General features: G+C 34.1%; 1 protein-coding gene across 24 annotated transcripts in view; it reads left to right on the top strand.

The window, feature by feature from the left end:
• LOC143225089 (zinc finger E-box-binding homeobox 2-like) overlaps nucleotides 1-15,623 on the top strand; it is a 258,604-nt gene extending 242,981 nt beyond the window's left edge. For 19 of the 24 annotated variants that reach the window (XM_076453841.1, XM_076453839.1, XM_076453849.1 and 16 more), the window contains 4 exons: nucleotides 843-1,109; nucleotides 5,108-7,360; nucleotides 7,849-8,023; nucleotides 11,288-15,623. In XM_076453841.1, the coding sequence (XP_076309956.1) occupies nucleotides 843-1,109; nucleotides 5,108-7,360; nucleotides 7,849-8,023; nucleotides 11,288-11,481 (2,889 nt within the window). In that variant the 3' untranslated portion in view covers nucleotides 11,482-15,623. The remainder of the gene's footprint in view (nucleotides 1-842; nucleotides 1,110-5,107; nucleotides 7,361-7,848; nucleotides 8,024-11,287) is intronic. The other 5 variants (XM_076453851.1, XM_076453854.1, XM_076453861.1 and 2 more) reach the window with 2 other exon arrangements.
• The last annotated feature ends 5,393 nt before the right edge of the window (nucleotides 15,624-21,016 follow it).

Below are 21,016 nucleotides of genomic sequence, written 5' to 3'. Positions count from 1 at the left end.
AATTTAATAGAAGTAATTGATGTTGGAATTGTAACCAGTTAAGAAAGGGAAGTTCGTAAATAAGATTAAAGTGCGCCATGTAAAAAAAAACAACCAACCTCTGTTTAGTTTCTTCATTGATTAGTTCCTAATTAAATGAAAATTAATAATTGACAATAACTTTCTGTTAAACAAATATCACCAAGGAGATAATATTTGTGGCAGCGAGAAAGGAAGTAGGCTGTATCTGTAAACATGTGCCTCCATTAAAATTATGTAAATCAGTGAACTTTCAACATTAAAGCGTTCTCCCCATGCAAAATTAATATTTATTTAAAGAATGGAAACAGTGTCTTTCTCCACTCAACCAGAACAAGTGACGTAACGAAATTTTATTTTGTTTCGAAATTTTGGAGTCCACGATGAAGATGGAACTGGATTAAAAGATCCCTTAAAATATACGAACTTTTTTTTTACATTCGTGAACAACTGTATACTCACAGTTTTGTTTCCAAAATTAACAAAAGCATGTGTTATAAAAGCTTACATTTCTACTCGTAATACAGAATATTTGTTTAGTAGAAATTTGTTTGAATAAAACCATGTCATAGATTTACTTTCAATCCTGTCTAGTTACATTGTTTTTGTATCAACTGCTAAATAGCATCTGTACTACTTTAATGCCCTCTATGGTCATGCTTGTCTTTAGTCTAGTTCTCTTCTGGCCTATAGTGAATTAACAGTCCTCTTCTAGAAAAATGTAATTAAACCCATCTACTAACTCACTTCTCGGCTAACCCTAACTTCCCCTAAGTTGTGCATGGTCCTCTAGCTACTTTTCCCTCCTCCCCTCTCTTGTCTAGTCCTGCAAGATTTGCAATAAGAGCTTTGCCAACGTCTACCGTCTACAGCGACACATGATCAGCCATGACGAGAGCGCGGTATTGCGGAAGTTCAAGTGTCCGGAATGCGGCAAGGCCTTCAAGTTCAAGCATCATCTGAAGGAACACATCCGGATACACAGCGGGGAAAAGCCTTTCGCCTGCCCTAACTGCGGCAAGAGATTCTCCCATTCGGGCTCCTACTCTTCTCATATGACAAGCAAGAAGTGCCTCGTTATGAATTTAAAGGTAAATCATTTAACAGAGCTACAAATAAAATGTAGTGTAAACAATACTATAATGACAGCTATAGATTTCAATACGAGACCAAATAGCTTTAAATTTATTCAAGCTTGTGATGGTAAAGTAGTTAGAAGTAAAATAGTAAAGTAAAATCGTATACGAATCTACAATAAAAATCTACGTGGAAATAAATCAATAAACAAATCTACACTTTCAATTTAGAGATCTGTCAAATGGAAGACAATCCTAAGGTAACAAACAAGGTAGAGGAAAACCAGTAAACAAACTTGTATCATAAAATCAGGTTTCAGTGAGATGCAGTAAAAAACACCTACAGTGATTTAACTAGAAAAGGTTACAGCAGTAAATAAAATCTGTAATGTTAAGCTAGTTGTTACTTAAAGGTGTAAAACATTTACAGTAATTAACTAGCAAAGAATAAAGCAACAGATGGAATTATATTGTAAAAACAGGTGTAAAAACCCTCAAAATTAACTAGGGAAGGGTAAAGCAATAGACAGACCTATACTGTTCAAGCCAGGTATCAGAGCAATGATTAACAAACATATAATATCAAACCGAATAGAGACGTGCAAGAATACCAACAAACAGGTAGCAAAAGAGTACTTAGGAAACTGAAAAAATAAATCGGGTAGCAATAAAGGATTAGGCATAAACAATTCAGGTAACAAAGAAAAGGAATGAAACCCAGACCTACAATAAGAAATTCACATATTGACCAAATGTATAGAAATCTACTGTAAACTAATTGGTAGAAGTAAGCAGGAAATAGGCCTACAATATCAAAAAAATATTGTTAACTATGTTGAAATATATTCAGCAAGAACATGAGTGGTGATAAGGCAGTTGCACCTAGAACAACAAACCATATATCAATAAAGTTTATAAAGAAATCTACAGTAACAAACTGGAAAAGGACAAAACAAATACAGTTCTACAATAAAACTCCAGATATCAATAAAGTTTATAAATAAATCTACAGTAACAAACTGGAAAAGGACAAAACAAATAAACAGTTCTACAATAAAACTCCAGATATCAATAAAGTTTATAAAGAAATCTACAATAACAAACTGGAAAAGGACAAAACAAATAAACAGATCTACAATAAAACTCCAGATATCAATAAAGTTTATAAAGAAATCTACAGTAACAAACTGGAAAAGGACAAAACAAATAAAAACAGATCTACAATAAAACTCCAGATATCAATAAAGTTTATAAAGAAATCTACAGTAACAAACTGGATAAGGACAAAACAAATAAACGGATCTACAATAAAACTCCAGATATCAATCAAGTTTATAAACAAATCTACAGTAACAAACTGGAAAAGGACAAAACAAATAAACAGATCTACAATAAAACTCCAGATATCAATAAAGTTTATAAAGAAATCTACAGTAACAAACTGGAAAAGGACAAAACAAATAAAAACAGATCTACAATAAAACTCCAGATATCAATAAAGTTTATAAAGAAATCTACAGTAACAAACTGGATAAGGACAAAACAAATAAACGGATCTACAATAAAACTCCAGATATCAATCAAGTTTATAAACAAATCTACAGTAACAAACTGGATAGGGACAAAACAAATAAGCAAATCTATAATAAAAATCCAGATATCAGTAAACTTATAAACAAGTCTACAGTAACAAAGTGGATAAAGATGAAACACTAAACAAATCTACAATAAAAAATAATTATCATGAAACCTCAAGTTACCAGACTTGTTTTTATATGGTTTGCTACGGGTGGGAGCCATATTTTACATTCTGTTCAGCAAATTGAAATGTTTTCACAACATTCAGTGTAAAGGATAAAGAACTGATTAAAATATCAATATTAAATCACTAATTTTCTTTTTTTAGCACATAGGAAACCCCTAGGAGTAATTAGCAGATTTAATTGGAATAGTAATGTGATATTATTTAATTTTTTATGTGTGACTGTATTACCAGCTAGCCAATAATCAACCAAGTAATTAGACCTACAAGCATTTTGATAAATAAATAAATAGATCCACATTTCTAAACTTGGTATCAGGAAATAAGTAAACAAATTCATGGTAACAGCCTGAATAAAAGTATGTACATTGTCAAACAGATATCTAAATACATGTAGAAAAATACACAGTAGCAGTTTGGTTGGAAGTAAAGTAGCAAACAGATCCACATTGTTAAACCAGATCTCAATAAATATTGAAACAAATACTTTGTAATGGCCTGGAATGAAGTAAACCAACAAACAGATCTACAGTGTTAGGTCAGCAACATAAGTTCAACAATGTGAAGACATTTATTTTAAATATTTGTTTCAAAAATAAAAGTTTAAAATCCAAGAGCTGGAAAATGTCCAATAGTAAAATAGAGATAGTACAGTAACTATAGCTACATTGCCAAGGACAACTGTAAAATAATAGACATACATAAAATAACAACTGAGTATTGATTAGAATAACCAGAAAACAAATCTGGTAACAGTAAAATAATATAAAAATGTAAGAAATCGAGCCTTATAGAACAGTAATTGAGAGGAAACTTTAACAATAAGTTAAGTAGTAAAACGATAACAGGCATACGTTTAAAATAAACAGTTGTTAAACATTAGACAGGTCTACAATAAACAATTAGTAGGAAATTAACAGAGCTATGTTAATTATTCTGTCACAGGAGAACCTGCTTTGATAGAATTACCTCAATAAATTCCTCTCATAAGGGTGTCTGCTTTGGTAGAATTATCTTAATAAGTTGCTGTCACAAGGGTGTCTGCTTTGGTAGAATTATCTTAATAAATTACTGTCACGAGGATGTTTGCTTTAGTAGAATTACATTAATAAATTACTGTCACATGATATCTTACTTTCGTAGAATTATTTTATTAAGAAGTTTCTGTCACAGGGAGGCCTACTTTGGTAGAATTAATGTTCGATTTGTTTGTTTATTTTTTGCTTGGCCATCTTGTAGTTAAAAGAGTTTGTGTTTATTTATTCTTACAGTTTTTCTTACTTGTTTCGTGGCCTGATAAATGTTTATCATTCTACTTTTCACACATATTCGATATATTTTGGCGATTATGATTTTGCTTAACAGTTAATATCGGAATAAGAACTTCGATTGTAACTGTTCGTTTCCACATTCGCGGTGGTCAGAGCGAATGTGCTTACCAACAAACAAACAAAATCTTACCGAAATATTTTGAAAGAAAAAACAAATAATAAAATACGCTAACTCTAGTCTTCAATACGTCTCTCTTAAAAAGAAATAAAGCTTTATATAAGAAGTTAAACAATTTAAGTGTGTAAAATAACTGAACTGCTACAGCTGGTGTGCTCCGAATGTGCTCTTTGACCTTTAATAGTGTTCCTCTTTGGCTTTCAAATATCTTTAAATGTATTTAGACTTTGTTGTCTCGCAGCATCAACTGATTGAAACATTCAAATTCACCCAACGATCCTTATCATAGCAAAACAGTTTTATCGGTATTGTTTTCATTGAACAAAGACAAAAATGACAACATTACGTGCAACAGTAAGATACCTGAGCTATGAAGTTTGTTGACGCAAGCTTGTAGTGTTATTTTTTCTCTTAAAGATAAATATAGATCCCTCCCTATTTAAGTCGACAACAAGACAACTAACTCGGATAAACATACTTAGTACGATTATCTGAACTTGTGCGTGCCCTCTTTTACATAAATGTCTAGATTTTAACCATAGACAAAAATAGAATCACAGGAAAAATCTTTTAAATCAAACTGTCTCAGAATAGAACCCTTACATGAAGAAATTTTTAGAGGACCAGATAAGAAACCTGGTATAAAGTTTGCAATTGAACATTTTGACATAGGTTATGAAAGTGTTTCGAGAAACTTTTAACCCCCTCTTTCTTCATATTGTTTCACCTTTTATATATTTTATCATATGTGTAAATTATCACGACATTTTTTGTTTTTGTAATTATCTTCCCCTTCTTTTAGGTTCGCAAAATGGACAGCAAATCCTCCCGTGGTCGAGGTACCAACCAGAATAATATTTTCCGCCCAATCATTCCAAAACATGTATCTAGTAGGGAAGGAATGTCTTTAACTCCTGCAGGCTATCTGCCGAACTCTGACCGCTTCCCTGCCTTTGTGCCACCTGAGTATCACACACATCAGCCAAACCACCAGCATCACACGATCCAACCATACCTCCCGGCCATTCCTTTCCATCCACTTCTGGCCAGTCATTTTCAGAATTCTGGTCTTTCTCCACATTACGTTCCATTACCTGGCCTCACAGACATGGCTCACCTGTTACAGTCTAGAGTTTCTGTATCCCAAGCATCAGAAGACAATGAATCTACCACAATAACCTCTCGTCATTCTTTAAGAGAGCATTCTTCACCGGCTATTTCCGTGCCATCTGAACTATCGAAGCCGGAACATGAAGACCCTGATATTAAACCCGGGGCAAACGATGAAAGATCTGATGTGTCTCAGTTTGGTTCAACTGCAAGTCTTCTACCCAACAGAGATATGAATGCTGTGAAGAAGATACTTGAAATAGTTGACGCAACTGTGTCCAAGCAACAAAAAGTTTCGGAAAGTAACAAGGGACAGAATGGTATACTTCCAGAACTTCTTAATACACCTCCATGCTCTCAGCCACTATCTATTCCAGGAGACCAAGTCGAATGCAAGTTAGAGTTACGAGAAACTGAAAACAACGAAAACAGTCAGCCAGGTAAATACGCGTGTCATTGCTGTAATGAAGAATTTATACACAATACTGACCTTCACCATCATAATAAATACATGTGTTTGGGAAAGTCGACGATCCCTCTACCTCGAAATGAGCATCAAGAACCTCGAAATATTTTTCAGCATATAAAAGTCAAAGAAGAAGCTGAGGCCCAGAATGTTCCACTGAAAACTACCATTACTGTCTCGGAACAAAGCATGTCACCGCAGTTGTCAGAAGAAAGTGAAGAAGATGATTTTAAAGAATCCGCTAGAAACGAAGAGGTAATGATTGACGGACGACATGTTCGTGTTAGGTCTCTGTTGAACGACGAAAGTCTCAACATTTTAAAGTCTTATTTTGAAGATAATCCAAAACCAACCAAGTTTGAAATTATGAAGCTTGCGAGAGAGCTGTGCTGTCCATCACGTGTTGTACAGTGTTGGTTTCAAAATTTTCGAACGCGAAAATGTTATCCTGATAGCGTCCTTCTTGTACCCAGCGTCCCGTCAGCTAGTTGTAACGATACGGTTCTTTCTTCAGAATCTAATGTTATCCCACTACACAAACCTCTGTCTCCAGAATCTAATGTTATCCCACTACACAAACCTATAGGATCTGATTCTATAACCGTTCCGCAGTACAGACCACAGTCTTTCTTCAGCCCGTTGAGCTTGCCCTCTCCTGCTTTACATTGTAATGGAACCATTCCAACTAATCGAGTGGTACCTGGTTCGGTGTCAAGCATTAGCCAAATCCATCCAGAATTTCATTCAGAACTTTCTTGTGCAACACCTCCAGCATCGCCAAACAGGCATGAAGCCATGGATCTCAATAGAAAATTAGACTACCAACCATATATAGACATCGAAACTGAACAACCTTTGGACTTGTCTATAAAACCTAAGAATACAACACCTGTTCTTTCAGTTTCTGAGGCGGCCGATTATGAGGTTTTGAATCTCAGTCAGAAATCTTCGCGCACGTCAATTCCACAGCAAGAAAGACAAAGAGACTCACACGACGAAGGATTTAAATTTAGAAAATCACCTGATTATTACGAAAAGGAGGAAGAAGAATACCGCAGTTCCAACTACGTCAAGTACCAGCCATCGAGACTGTGCTCAACACCTATTCATTCTAATAGATCTTTAGATATAATTTCAAATCTGTCTAAATCAATATCTTCCGCTGGCGATTACTCCAGGTCAAACGGGCATCGCCAACATGTATCCCGGGAGCCCCTTTTAGGAGACTTTTCGTCAGTTAGTACCCTACGAGTGTCTTCTCCTACTATAGCTCCACTGTCACCTGCAAGCGAAGAAACTCCTCTTAGACCGTCGTCGTCATCTGACGCAGCTAGTAGGGAAGGCACAGTTAGTCCTGGAAGCTTGAAAATAAATCTGGACAGTAAGACAGTTTCTCCAATAGAAGATTCTGAAACCCAAACTGATGGTACTCGGGGAGAACTGAAGCTTAAGATACCGAAGAAGAAAAGCTGGAAACAGGTACAATGTACCAGTTTTAGTACGTTAAATAATATAGTGTGTTTTTTCTTTTCACAAATTTCACAACGAAGATGAGGTTGCAGATTTTGCCTTTATGTATTTTATCGTCCAATAACTTGACTCATAAATATTTTTTTTTCTAGTCATTTTGAATCATATAAAAGAACATTATTTACTAAGTGATTTGTTGTAGAAGACTACAATATATGTACATTCTTATTATAAAAATGACGTTACATTTTGAATATATTAATATGATTATTTATATTAGGCGTATTTTGGTAAGGTGTCACACAACGATCAACTTAACATCTGAAGAAGTTGAATGAGGATTAATACTAACGATAATTTGTAACACATCCAACTGTGTAGACAATATCTGAGCAATGCATTGATCGAAATCAATACAAAATAACATTTAGCTTGTCATCTGCTACCTGAATGTCATCGACGTGATAGAAATTGTCGTTTCTTTTTCCCCACTTTAGCAGTTTGAAGCGGACGAGAGTCAAAGCAGTCCTGATTCAGAGGACCCTGCATTGAAGAAAAAAAAATTAAAGAGCGGGAAAGGAGACAGTGAGGAGGGGCTGTTTGGTTGTGATGAATGTGACAAGGTTTTCAACAAACAAAGCTCTTTAGCTCGACATAAATACGAACATTCTGGTAAGTCTCCACGAACTTCTCTGTCTACTTGAAATACTTGTGTGTGTGTGTGTGTGAAACGTTTTATTCTAGCCACAAGTTTGAAAACTAATCACCGTTTCGCTGCCTAAACTAGACTGTCTTAACCTACGCTACAAGTTGCTAGTTCTGAGTAATGAACAACCTTCATAATAAAGCATAAGTAGTTGTAAAATAAATTTAACAAATAAGTTTCGATTTCGATTAAGTGTGTGAACGTTTGTATTAAAATTGTCTAAAACAAGATATTTTTATTATTTATGCACCAAACTCGATGTACAATTTTGGTTATCGGGTTCTCGGTAATTAAGCATACACGTTAGGTCAAAGTTGTTTTTTCCGATTTCATACGTTGCTAATAATAAAAGACTAATGGGTTGAAAAAACAAAAGTACAATTTTGGAGCCACCGTTTTCATCACGTACCGTCTTCGTTTCTTAAAATAAAACTAAGTTAGAAAACTAATGACAATAAAAATAAAATTACTAAAATAAAATAGGGAATACTTGTCATCAAAAAGTAATTGCTCTTCGATATAACTTTTTGAACTAGAAACACTGAGGGCCGTATTCAACTACGTTTTTACCCAGAAACTAAGAATGTTACGTATTTGTTAAACATTTGACTTTGATGTAAAGGCAGAAAATATTTTACTGTTTTAGTAATTGTGACCACCAGATGGTTCTCAGATAACATGTTGTCTGAATGAACTGGACATATTATCGGTACATGTGTGCAGTGAACTTAGAGCGATCGGTTTATTTGTTTTAAAATGTAGATATCATGCGATAGACGAATTATAAGATTTCATGTTGTTTGAAAAAAGGTTTTTTTTCGCTGATGAATAGATACGTCAAATTAATTTTTAAGTACATATATCCTCAACGTTTCTAAACTTTGCAGTTCCCTAAAACTGGTATGTTATAGGAACAGAAACTCAAAATATTCTTTACTTAAGCATTTCATAAATTAGAATTATTCGAAATAGACCTGCATTTATTCTTTCATACAAATTAATGTTTTAAAATAACGCAAAATAGCTGCGTAGTAACGTGAGCTACTTCCTTTTGGTTATTTAAATATGATAAAGCAACCAGTTGCGATTGCCTTGCCTCGTTAATTTCTTCGCTAAATAAAGGGATGAAGTAGGCTTTGTAAAATGGTCTGTGGTCTGCACGACGTAACGGTGAACGAGTCAGTAATAATAAGTAATCTTTGTAAGACATGATATTATGAAGTCGTAACAATGTATAAACAAAAAATAAATAAGAAGAAAATAAGTTTTAAAACGGAAGTTCAACGTGGCAGATAAAATTACTTTGTGGGCTGGGAGTGCCCCATTGATTAGCTCACGAAGTTGCGAATTGGTAGATCCAAAGCCCGAGCCGGCGATAATGCGCCGAGCACTCTTCGCACTCGTAGGTGTGAGCGCTTTATAAGGGTGACAGAGAATCCCCCTATTGGGTTGAAGAGTTGCAGTTTAGGCTGACTGATCTACATCTCTCTTCAAAACAAGGAAAGACTACCTCTGAACATTGGAGTCCCTGATCTGAGCGTGTGTCGCACAAGATGTCGCTCCATTGAAAATACTGAATGCAGTTTGCATTTTAATACTCCATTAACACTTAGTTAGTTTATTCATTGGTGCATTAGTATCCAAATTGCTTTGATAAACTGACATTCAGAGCGAGTAATTTCTTGTTATCGATTGTTACGAAATTTATGGGGAGCTTGATTACCATATTTTTTCGGGATGTCAGTGGTAAAATAAGGTATCTAACAATTACAGTAGAGACCAGAGAGGAACAGCATAGTTTCTCTATTAACCTTGTAACTACCAGCTAGATGGTGTTAATACCTATTACTACCAGGGTCCAGTGGACTCGGTACTTAATTATTACTACATAGTACTGCAAAGAACAAATAATAAATGGTAAAATCAGCACAATTATAAATAAATTTATTTTAGTAATAGCTGTTTTTATTTCACTGATCTACTGGATATAGTTAGAAGTTTCAGATTTAATTGTTATTGTTTGTTTTTACCCCTTTACCCTAAATACGAGTTCTAATGTAACCTAAAAATAGTACAAATGTTCTTTCGACTCGAATCTCAACGTTCAGCTTCATTTTGTTGCCTTAATGATTCTGTAATTTAGTGGCACGTGATTTTTGGGGTACGCTGAAAGTATTAATGAAATTTTAATGTATGTGATATAATGTGGGTTTTGCTGTGCGCGGGTACGACAGTTTGTAAGTTTTTAAATTGTTCTTATATAATCTTATAGAATATGTTATACGTTTTATTCCTCGGTTTTGTTTTCTCTTTACCAGATGGTTAGAGCGCTCGTCTCGCAATCTGAGGGTCGCGTGTTCGAATCATCATCATCGTCCTTTTAGCAGTGGGAGCGTTATAATGTGACGGTCACTCCCACTATTTGGTGGGTGATGATGACTATCTGCTCTCCCTGTAGTCTTACACTGCTAAACTATGAACGGCTAGCGTAGATAGCCTTCGTGTAGTATTGCGCAAAATTCAAAACAAGCAAACAATCACTGTTTTCTTACATTTAAACCAAATACGTTCCTCAAAACGTGTTTTGTTTGTTTTATAGGAAGAGTCTTGTTTATTCCTAAACGACTTTTTTAAACCAGTTCATTCTTTTCAAGCTTAATTAGGTGGTCCATCATAATCTCTCGTTTCAGTGAAGTAAAATATGTTTGCTTGGCTTTGTTTAGCAACTGTCTCAGTAGAACTAATTTAACAGAATCGACATCCGTCTGCCGTTCGTTTTCACCTTAGGCTTCTGTAAATATACTGTTTAAGGTGACAAGACAGTAATTGTAATGTTTCCAGAATGAAGCGTGCGTCTTTTAATATGAATGTGGTGTAAGCGTGTTGTGTCTACATCAGTAAAACACAATAGCGATGAAACGTGGGGGGGGGGGATAAAAGAGATTCTACTTTAGAAAGTTAATGTTCAAATTGGCGAATATATCTTATTAAGTACTTGGTTATTTTTCACTAGTAAGTCCAGTAAGGTGGTGTTTTAATGCCACAACTCTTTGTTATGATTGAAGCTAAAGAATTGTTGGATATATTCGAAGGTTTTCATTATAAATTTTTAAATATCTTTTCTATTCTTTTTTTTACAAGGCAGTGACGATTGTTTACTCTTGAAAAATGTTTTCCGTTGGAATGTGCTTCCGGTTTTCCTAATTATTTGATTATTGTTTTATGTTTAGGTCAGAGACCTCACAAGTGTGACGTGTGCAACAAAGCCTTCAAACATAAACACCATCTGACCGAACACAAACGACTTCACAGCGGTGAGAAACCCTTCCAGTGTAAGAAATGTTTGAAACGCTTTTCTCACTCCGGTTCGTACAGTCAACATATGAACCATCGTTACAGCTACTGCAAACCTTACCGTGAGTAACTGTGGACCTAGTCGACGTCATGAGCAGTGTGCTTCAGATTGTGGACTGAATTCGAGTTCCAATCTTTTTATTTCTGCACAACAACGAACACTAACTACACTGAGGATCCAGCCCAAACCAGTAAAGCAGACATTGGGCATTAGCAACGAGGTGACGACGAATGTCAGTGAGGGAGTATCCAATAAAGTACCAATCCAAAGGGAAACCTAGGTGCTAACACTGGGTTTAACACATGTGGAAGGACTTCATTCCGTAGGTGCAAAAAGACACTCTAGTCGACATTCGAGAGTGCTAATACAAATACTCACCACTTTGTTCTCATACTTCTATGGGAGTGTTCATAGTCCAACTGAAACTTAGATATAAATATATAAATATATATATATATATATAAGCTTTACATCTATGTTGTGTTTTCTTGAGTAAGGATCTGATTTAGTGATCGCATCAAATGAAGAACTTCTATACTGCTACTCTTATAACACTAGCAGCTCGTCTTAATTTTCTGTTTTGTTTTTTTCACGAAAATATAAAATTATCTCACTCAAAAAAAAAGGTATCGTAGCAAAGACACCAAAATCGCCAAATAATTATTTTGAAATTCGATATTTTTAACATTACTGTACTATTAAATCATGGCCAAAGATTAGAAAAAAAAACAACGTTTAACGCAAAGTAGCATAAGTTGTTATATAACGTGCCAAATGTTACATATATTATTACAACGACTCAGTTTTAAAGCCAAATATAGAGTAATGAAAACTATTATGCAAACCTGAGCGTTTTAAAATGTTTCACTAATGTTTTTAATAACATGATATTTAATGAAGGTTTCTTTGTGTGTATGTATACATATGTGTTGTATAGTGTTATTATTTTGTGAAAGTTTCAACGAGCGTAAAATGTTATTCCGAATTTAAATGGCGCATTGGCTTAACGTAGCTGTTTATCAGAAATAAAAAATTAGGAAAGTATTTTCTTTTGAACTTAAATAACATTAATTTACAAATCGATTAAAGAAGTGAAAAATGATTATTTTAAAGCCAGTTAAAAACTGACAATTTACAAACATTCCGTATAAGTGAAGTTCATGTGATAGTTGCTTTTTTACGTTTAATTCGTGAACAGTGAAAACTTAAGACAAAAACTGGGCCTTTTTTTTTTTGCAAAATATTGTAATATTCCGTGTTTGCAAACAAAGTAATTGTATATTGTAAATTTTTACCGATGTTTGAGCCAGTGGGCCATTTGAATTTCCTAAAATCCTACTAAAGGTGCCAAAATTTACCAAAAAATCTCTCTTATTGTTATTTTAATGTAAAATTACATTAACGAATGGCTCGGCATCTACAGCATCAAACACCAGATGTCGACCTTTTCAAGTTCAACTATTTGTTGTGCATTCGTTAGTTTTTTTTCTTAAGGCAGAATGGTTTTGAGTCAATTTTATGTTCCTTTCATAAACCAAAGATTTTTACAATAGAAATAAAAGGAACTCCAGCTCACTATAAGAGGACAAGTGTAGCTGTGCAGAAATAGCAAGAAGAGTGGCTATAACAGAAAGATATAGCCAGTTACGTTGACCCATACTATTACATTTTCATTTGTAGTCTTGAGGTTATGTTGGATATTTGTATATTCGTAAAAAAAGAAAAAAGTAGTAACTTTTAATTATATAAGTGTTTTCTTGGGATCGTTGCAAATATTTAGCTGTTTTTTCTTTGCTATTTTTTGTTATGTTTTCAATTTTTTATGTTTTTAAGTTGGTTAGATTATTTTAGTATCATATCTAGCATTATATGGAATCAAAACGAATAATACTTCAGTTGTATATAGCTTTTTTATGCAAGTCTGATTTTTTGACATTTTTTCTATTAAAAATGTGGGAAAAAACAAGTGTTTTAAAATAAGTAATTGTAGTTGTATTTGGTGCTCTGATTGTCTTTTATTTTTAAACGCATTGCCGTTTTCATTGGTATGCAAATATTAATTTTATTGAGACAGTTTGAAACAGGTAGGTCAATTTTACTATACATAATGCTACTGTTTTTTCTTTTTTTTGAAAAGTGATAATTTTTTAGAACCATTTTCTTTAAACTAGACATAACTTATCGAAACAAACACAGTTTCGATCCCAGTTTTGATTATTTTATCCAAGATTCTGATAAAGTTTAAACAGACTGATATTACGAAATCTTCAAAATACCCTTCATTAATGCATTTGTTTAATTATGTGATCAAGCAACTTAATCAGTATTTGAAATTTCTCAAATAACAATCTGTTTTTGTCGCTTTAAAAATGTTTCTAGTTTACGTGAAAGTAATATAATGTACAGTCATTGGGTTCAAACATGACTGAAGATTTCAACCTTATCTTCTAAGTAATCGAAAATAATGTAAGTGTACTTGTTATAAAGTCTTCCCCTTTCTTTATCAAAGTTGTGTAATGTTTCAAATTAAACATAAGTATGATTTTGATCATAAAGAGAAACAGTACGTCTTCATTGCTGTGTTTGTGTAGAAGTAATTGAGATAACGTAATAACTGCGTCTTCCAACTGTGCTTGAAACGTTTTGACGTTAACAAAATGTCAGCTTTTTAACATTTTTTTATAGTGTTAGAAACTGTTTTATATGTAATTATTTACACGGAAAGAAAATTAATAGTATAATTAACCAACTGTTTCGTTATCTTTAAAATACGATAATATTCAGTGGTTAACCTTAATCAAAGTATCACAACATAATGTAGTTTGACAGGTCTAGAGATAACCTAAATATAAGGTTAAACGTTCCGTTCCAAATATCCTCCTTTTCTTTTGAATTTTAGCGTGTGTGTTGTTTTTTTGCAGATACATTTATTTCAATGACTTTCCCCAAACTTATCGTTGAAACTAAATCAGACCGTGAACAACTCACGTATCACTTATTTTCCAGAAAAAGTACTAGTCTATTAGCGATACAGTATAGTAAGCAATGCTCAGATGTGTTCTGTCTTGAAAACATCCATTTCGAAATGTCCCATGAGAGTAATACACACTGAGCATTTTTAAGGCAAAAGAGCAAACATGAAATATTCTAATAGGCTATAAGAGACAAATGATTTAAAATAAAAAGTAGAACATCTTTATGGTACAAAGTATTCTAGTAGTAGCGTTAGTGGTGTAATCTAATCGTTTCATAAATAACGGTCCGATAAAGAACACAGCAGTTTTTCCCTTAAAAATGTGGTTAAAAATGGGACACATTACCAGATGGAGTACTGTATGCCTTTAAAGAAGCTTAAATAGAAGTAACTTCTCCTTTAAAGCAGACTACAGGAAGTTATATGGTTTTAACTTCACCACCTGATTCTTTTAACAATAACACACGTTGTCTTTGTCTTTCGAGCTAGGTCATCTTACTTGTTTTAATACAAATTATTAATGTTTATGAAAGGATTCTATTGTAACTTCCAAGTGTAGGCCTCAGTAGATTAAACAACGATTTAATGAATAGATCTTTTAAAATAATCACTTGGTTTCATATTTTACAGATATTCAAGGTCATCCGTTCCGTAAACAACGAGTAAATAGGGTTTTTTCTCAGAGCTTTCATAGAAAACTAAATTAGGAGCCAAACTCAAAGTGTATAATGTATTTGCTTTTAACCTATCTTAAGCCTATTTAGTCTTTTTATACCACCTTCTGATGCGTGCAATAAGTGCATTGTATAATATGCAGAGATGCTTGGTCTTTATCGATGTGGTTTTTGCGTGTTTTTATGACCTTTATTTTATCTTATTTTTGTAATCGTCTAGAGAATAAAAATGTGGTAGTTATATTATATACTTGTAATTTTAACTTCGTGTCAAGGTTTATGTGTCAAGTTCATTAAAATAGATACAAAAGTTATCCACAGTGCTTTACTCACCACGACAAAGCTGGGTAGCGAAAGGACACAAGGTCAGGTCAACCTGTGTCAAACTGTTGTTTTTCGTCATCGAAATCTCAAAATATATAATTCTCCCTTAAAGCTATCTACTGAAGACTATGCTTTATGGGGTTCCGTTAATGAATATTTATGCAACTATTTATTTCCATGTATTTTTTCAGATGATAATAAAACTTCTTCGAACTTTCTCATTAATGTATGGCCTGAAATGTTTGTATTCAATTATTTCAGAAACTTGTAGATGTTTTTAAACACGAATTCACAAAAAACCTTCCATTTTTCAAATGTATATTTCAAATTATTCATTAAAAAATTCCGATTCATTAAAATAAACTCGCGGGTTCGAATCCCCGTCGCACCAAACATGCTCACCCTTTGAGCCTTGGGGGCGTTATGATGTGACAGTCAATTCCACTGACAGACAATCAATTCGTTGGTAAAAGAGTAGCCCAAGAGTTGGCGGTGGGTGGTGATGACTAGCTGCCTTCCTCTAGTCTTTCACTGCTAAATTAGGATCGGCTAGCGCAGATAGCCCTCGTGTAGCTTTGCGCGAAATTCAAAAACAAAAACAAAATAAACCAACAGATTATTAGGGCCAAGCATATCCAGGTTCGAATCCCCGTTACATCAAACCTGCTCCTTCTCTCAGTCGTGGGGGTATTATAAATTATGATTTATACCGCTATCCGTTAGTAAGAGAGTAGCCCAAAAGCTGGCAGTGGATGACGATGGCTAACTGCCTTCTCTTTAATTAGGCCTGGCCTGGCCAGGTGGTTAAGTCACTCTTAATCCGTGGATCGCGCCAACATGCTTGCCCTTTCAGCCGTGGGGCGTTATAATTTTAGGTCAATCCCACTATTCGTTGGTAAAAGAGTAGCCCAAGAGTTGGCGGTGGGTGGTGATGACTAGCTGCCTTCCCCTAGTCTTACGCTGCTAAATTAGGGACGGCTAGCGCAGATAGCCGTTGCGTAGCTTTGCGTGAAATTAAAAAAAAAGATTAATAAATTTAACTTTTGACTCTTTTAGTAATGATTGCAAAGCTACTCTGTCGAACTCTGTAAATTTAAAATGATTTATTGAATTTAATGTAAATATTTATTATGTTGAATAATTTTTGTCAGTTCTTGGTCGAATATTGAAATATTTAAACCATATTATCCAGTGTTGTTTTATTAGGGTTTTTTCCCCTAAAATTTTCTACAGTTTTCAACCGTTCATCGTTTGTCCAGTAACATTCGAAAACTTTATTTATACATTACATTTTTATCATTAAACAACAGTAGTAATGGAAGCTTATATTCGTAACTTTTACATGCACAGTGACTTAAGTTGGAGTTGTGATAAATTTGGTATGTAGCTATTGTTAATTCATATCTGTGTATCATAAATCACGCAACTGACAATTTGTGTATACGTGATATCTTTGCACTTTATCAATTACTGAATAAACCCAAGAATGTATTGATTGTTTTATGCATCATTCGGTTCAGAGATAATGAAGGAAGTTTTAGTTAATTTTCTCTGTTCATTATGATCAAATTAAATATTAATAACTAAGCCTTTTCAGGGACTGTTATTAAGAAGACAATGAGTTGTCGCCCGAAGTCTGTTTATCAGATTTTCAATAAGGATTTGGTTCTTATTTCGCTTTCATTTTTTCTAATCGTCTATATGATAAAACTAATTTGTTTTAACTTCATGCCAAGGTTTATGAGTCAGGTTTACTAAAAACAGAAATAGGAGTTATCTACAACGTTTCACTCTGTGAAATAATGCTCGGTAACAAACGGCCAGGTCAACTTGTGTTGTTAAACAGTTGTTTTCTGTCGTCATCAAAATCTCAAAACATGATTTTCACTTAAAGCAAATCAAGAAAACAATCGTTTTTGCTCATTTGCTCTTGCTGGGATGGTTTTGACAATTATTTATCATATTAAAACGTCTTTCGAGCCTCATCACGCCCTATGCAACATAATAACCCTGCAACCCTGGCTTTCATTGTAAAAGGTTCCTTTGTAAGACTGTCATGTGCAGAATACGCCCTTCGTGCATGCTTGCATTTCATAAGTCATTTACTGTACGAAAATGACAATTTTTAATGCTCCTGTCAGCAGTCCTATTTTACAGAAATCCACAAGTAGACCGGTGTGTTTTCCTATGGAATTATACGAATACCTGTTTCATTCTCTAGCTGGGTTAGGTACGTGGCAATGGAACGGATATGTTGTAGATGCAACTTGAGTACACGTGATTTGTGTCGTTTCTACAGTCAGAGGCTCTTTTTTTATTATTATGTTGCAAGGAACAGGAATCGTGCAAGGCTTTTGCCGCTGATCTCTTTGTCTCTCACCTGTTACAAGACACCGCACTTTGTTTCTCAAGGTTTGACTACAATGAAGGGTCGTCTTATTATCATGAACTTATCCATGTTTCTTTCTTTTCTAAGAGCATGAAGTAAAGGTATATCATTGTCTTGAACCATTTAAATCCAGGATCTGAGCACATCCTTATGATATGAGTTTATGAATATCTTGTGTTAGAAAGACCTGTAGCATGCCTTTCTTCAAGAAAGCTGGCATCACACTACCTACTTAATGCCAAATATTGTGAAAATGTGGTTCTGATACATGGCGTACCACCGAGTATTCATACTGCTGTTTTGACGTGAAGTGTTGATTTACATATAATTTACTCAACCTTATTTACAGTACAGAGTAAAAACTTTCTATTTTTCTTCCCGTTCTGTCGAGTGCAAACTGGTCTGCATTACCTCATTGACAGAAATAAGTTCCCCCGCTGTAAGTCTACGGATTTACAGTGCTTAAATCAGGGGTTCGATTTCCATCCGTGTGGTTTTGCTATAAGAAAACACACAAAGATAAAATAATGAATTTTTTATTTGATGTTTGATAGGCGAAATAATTTATTGGCTCATAATCTAATTAATTGCAGGGAAAGTTATTTGTTTTCTTTCAATTTTGAGATGTATCAAAGAACAAAACGTAAAACTAGACCTTTATTTTAAGAAATCGTGATTATTAACAAACATATGAAATATGGTTGCAAATTTGGAGTGTCATAGATTGTATCGAGAGAACGATAGTGGTGGTATTGACAGTCTCAACCATGTTCTAAATTGTTTTAGTAGTTTACTGGAATGTACTACATATCTAGAGGTGGTATCGACAGACTCAACCATGCTATAAAATTGTTTTAGTAGTTTACTGGAATGTACTACATATCAAAATATATTACAAAAGAAGACATTAATCTTTAGATAATATTATTTGATTTGATTTGATTGTGATTGCTGGCAAACATACTTGAGGACTGTATGTACAAGCAGCCCCTACTGTAGAAATGATAGACTAGAAAGAAGACAGCTAGTCAGTAACTCCCACTGCCAACTCATTGGGATATTCTTCTACCTCTAAGGTAAGGTTGCGTAGGTAAGGTTTGTTAGAATATTTTATAATATATAATACAAGCCTGATCTTTAGATAACTGCTAAAATGGGATAAATTTTGACGATTGAAAACCATTGCGTCCAATGTTTATTAGTTGTTTATTGTCTATTACCAACAGTTGTACAATAAAACATATAGTCCTTTAGCGTGATATTAAGAAACAACTAATAATAATAATAAAAATTTCATGTACGATTTTCACAGTCAGTGTTACAAAGAACATTTGTATATAAATATGTTAAAGCAACTGTTTTTATATGACACTGAACGGCTTTAAAACTAGTTCAAAATGATTGTATTGTAAAAAGATGCAAAAACGGCTCTTAGAATGTGTGATTTACCAATTTTATTCTATCTATTTTGTAAATACGACTTTTCTATGAGTTCTCAGAAATAAATTTCAATGAGTATATCTGAAGAAATACCATTTCAAAGTAGAATAAACGCTCGAGGTTTTCGTAAACATAAAATATAACTTACTATTCAGACCATGACCAGGTGGCTAAGGCACTCGACTCGTAATCTGAGGATCGCGGGTTCGAATCCCTGTCACACCAAACATGCTCGCCTTTTCAGCCATGGGGGCATTGCAATGTGATGGTCAATTCCACTATTCGTCGGTAAAAGAGTAGCCCAAAAGTTGGAGGTGGGTGGTAATAATTATCTACCTTCCCTCTAGTCTTAACTGCTAATTTAGGGACGGCTAGCACAGATAACCCTCTTGTAGCTTTGCGCGAAATTCCAAACGAACAAACCTATTCGCCGACATATATCACACAAAAACCTCTTGTTGTGCAACATTCCTTGAATAACGTTCTAAACAAAGCATGCACCATCTTACATAACCTGTTAACTTCAAATTACTACATTTTCATATGTATGTATACAAGAACAAAACAATCTACTGTTTCTAATTGTGTTTCACGTAACATATTTACTTTTTTATACAAGTTACACTTTGCCTTACAACTCGAGTATAATTTCGTGATGACGAGAAACTCATTTGAAGTAAAAATGTATTCTCAAGACGACTGGTATGGGTATTAAAACTTTAATTAAAATAAGTGCAAAACAACGTCTTGACCTTCTTAGGTCATCTTCAAGTGAACAAAGAGAATTTGCAACTGACCGTTGCCGGGCACATGTCTTCGGGACGAGTGTGTAAACAGGTACGGGATTGTAAGGGTCGTTACAGTATATGTTAGGTTATTAATTAGTATAGGTATATCGCCCCCCGCTAGTACAGCGGTATGTCTCCGGATTTACAACGCTAAAATCAAGGGGTTTGATTCACCTCGGTGGGCTGAGCAGATAGCCCGATGTGGCTTTGCTATAAGAAAAACACACAAAAACACCGTATAGGTATAAAGGTGTTCCTTTGTATTGGTTTATTTTGAGCTTGAGTTGTTATAGAAGTAAGGCTTCTTTAATTTGGCGTTTGTTTATGTTTGTTTCTTTATTTAGTATTTGAGTGTTTTCTATGGTTATGTTGTGTTTATTTGACTTGCAGTATTCGAAAACGTTTGAAGGAGACTTTTTGCGTTCTTTGAATCTGGTTTCCATTTTTCTACTTATTTTTCCAATATTGAGGTCGTGGCAGTTGTTCCATTGTATTTTATAAATAATGTTGGTGTTGGGTTTGTCAGTATAGCTTTAACATAGTATGGACCTTAGTTTTGTATCTGGTTTTTTAATAAATGTAGTGTTTACTGGAATGTTGTGTTTCATTATAAGTTTTTTTCTGATCTTGGTTATTTTTTGCTGATATCGGGAATATATGGTATGCAGCAGTGTAAAGTTTTGTAGTTTGTTGTTTCTTGGGATTTATTATCGTTTGCTTGTTGTCGATCTTAGTGTGTGTATGTATGTATAATTTTTTCCACTGTTTCTGGAGGAAATTTGTTGATGTTGATGAAATGTTGTTTTATTTTGTTGATTTCATCGGGTGAGCACAGTTTTGTGGCTGTGCTTATTTGGTTTCTTAATATGTTTAGTTTTATTTCATGTGCTGAGTCCCAGGGAATGCATAGTCCAGTGTGGGTGATTTTTCTACGGATTTCTGTTTTGAATTGTGTATCGGTTCCTGTGATCTTGAGATTAAGAAATGCTATTTGGTTAGTTTTTGTTCACAGTGT

This window comes from Tachypleus tridentatus, chromosome 9 (assembly GCF_004210375.1).
Source record: "Tachypleus tridentatus isolate NWPU-2018 chromosome 9, ASM421037v1, whole genome shotgun sequence".
NCBI lineage: Eukaryota > Metazoa > Arthropoda > Merostomata > Xiphosura > Limulidae > Tachypleus > Tachypleus tridentatus.
The sequence above is the reverse complement of the archived record's forward strand: the minus strand, read 5'-3'. Positions and strand labels throughout refer to the sequence as shown.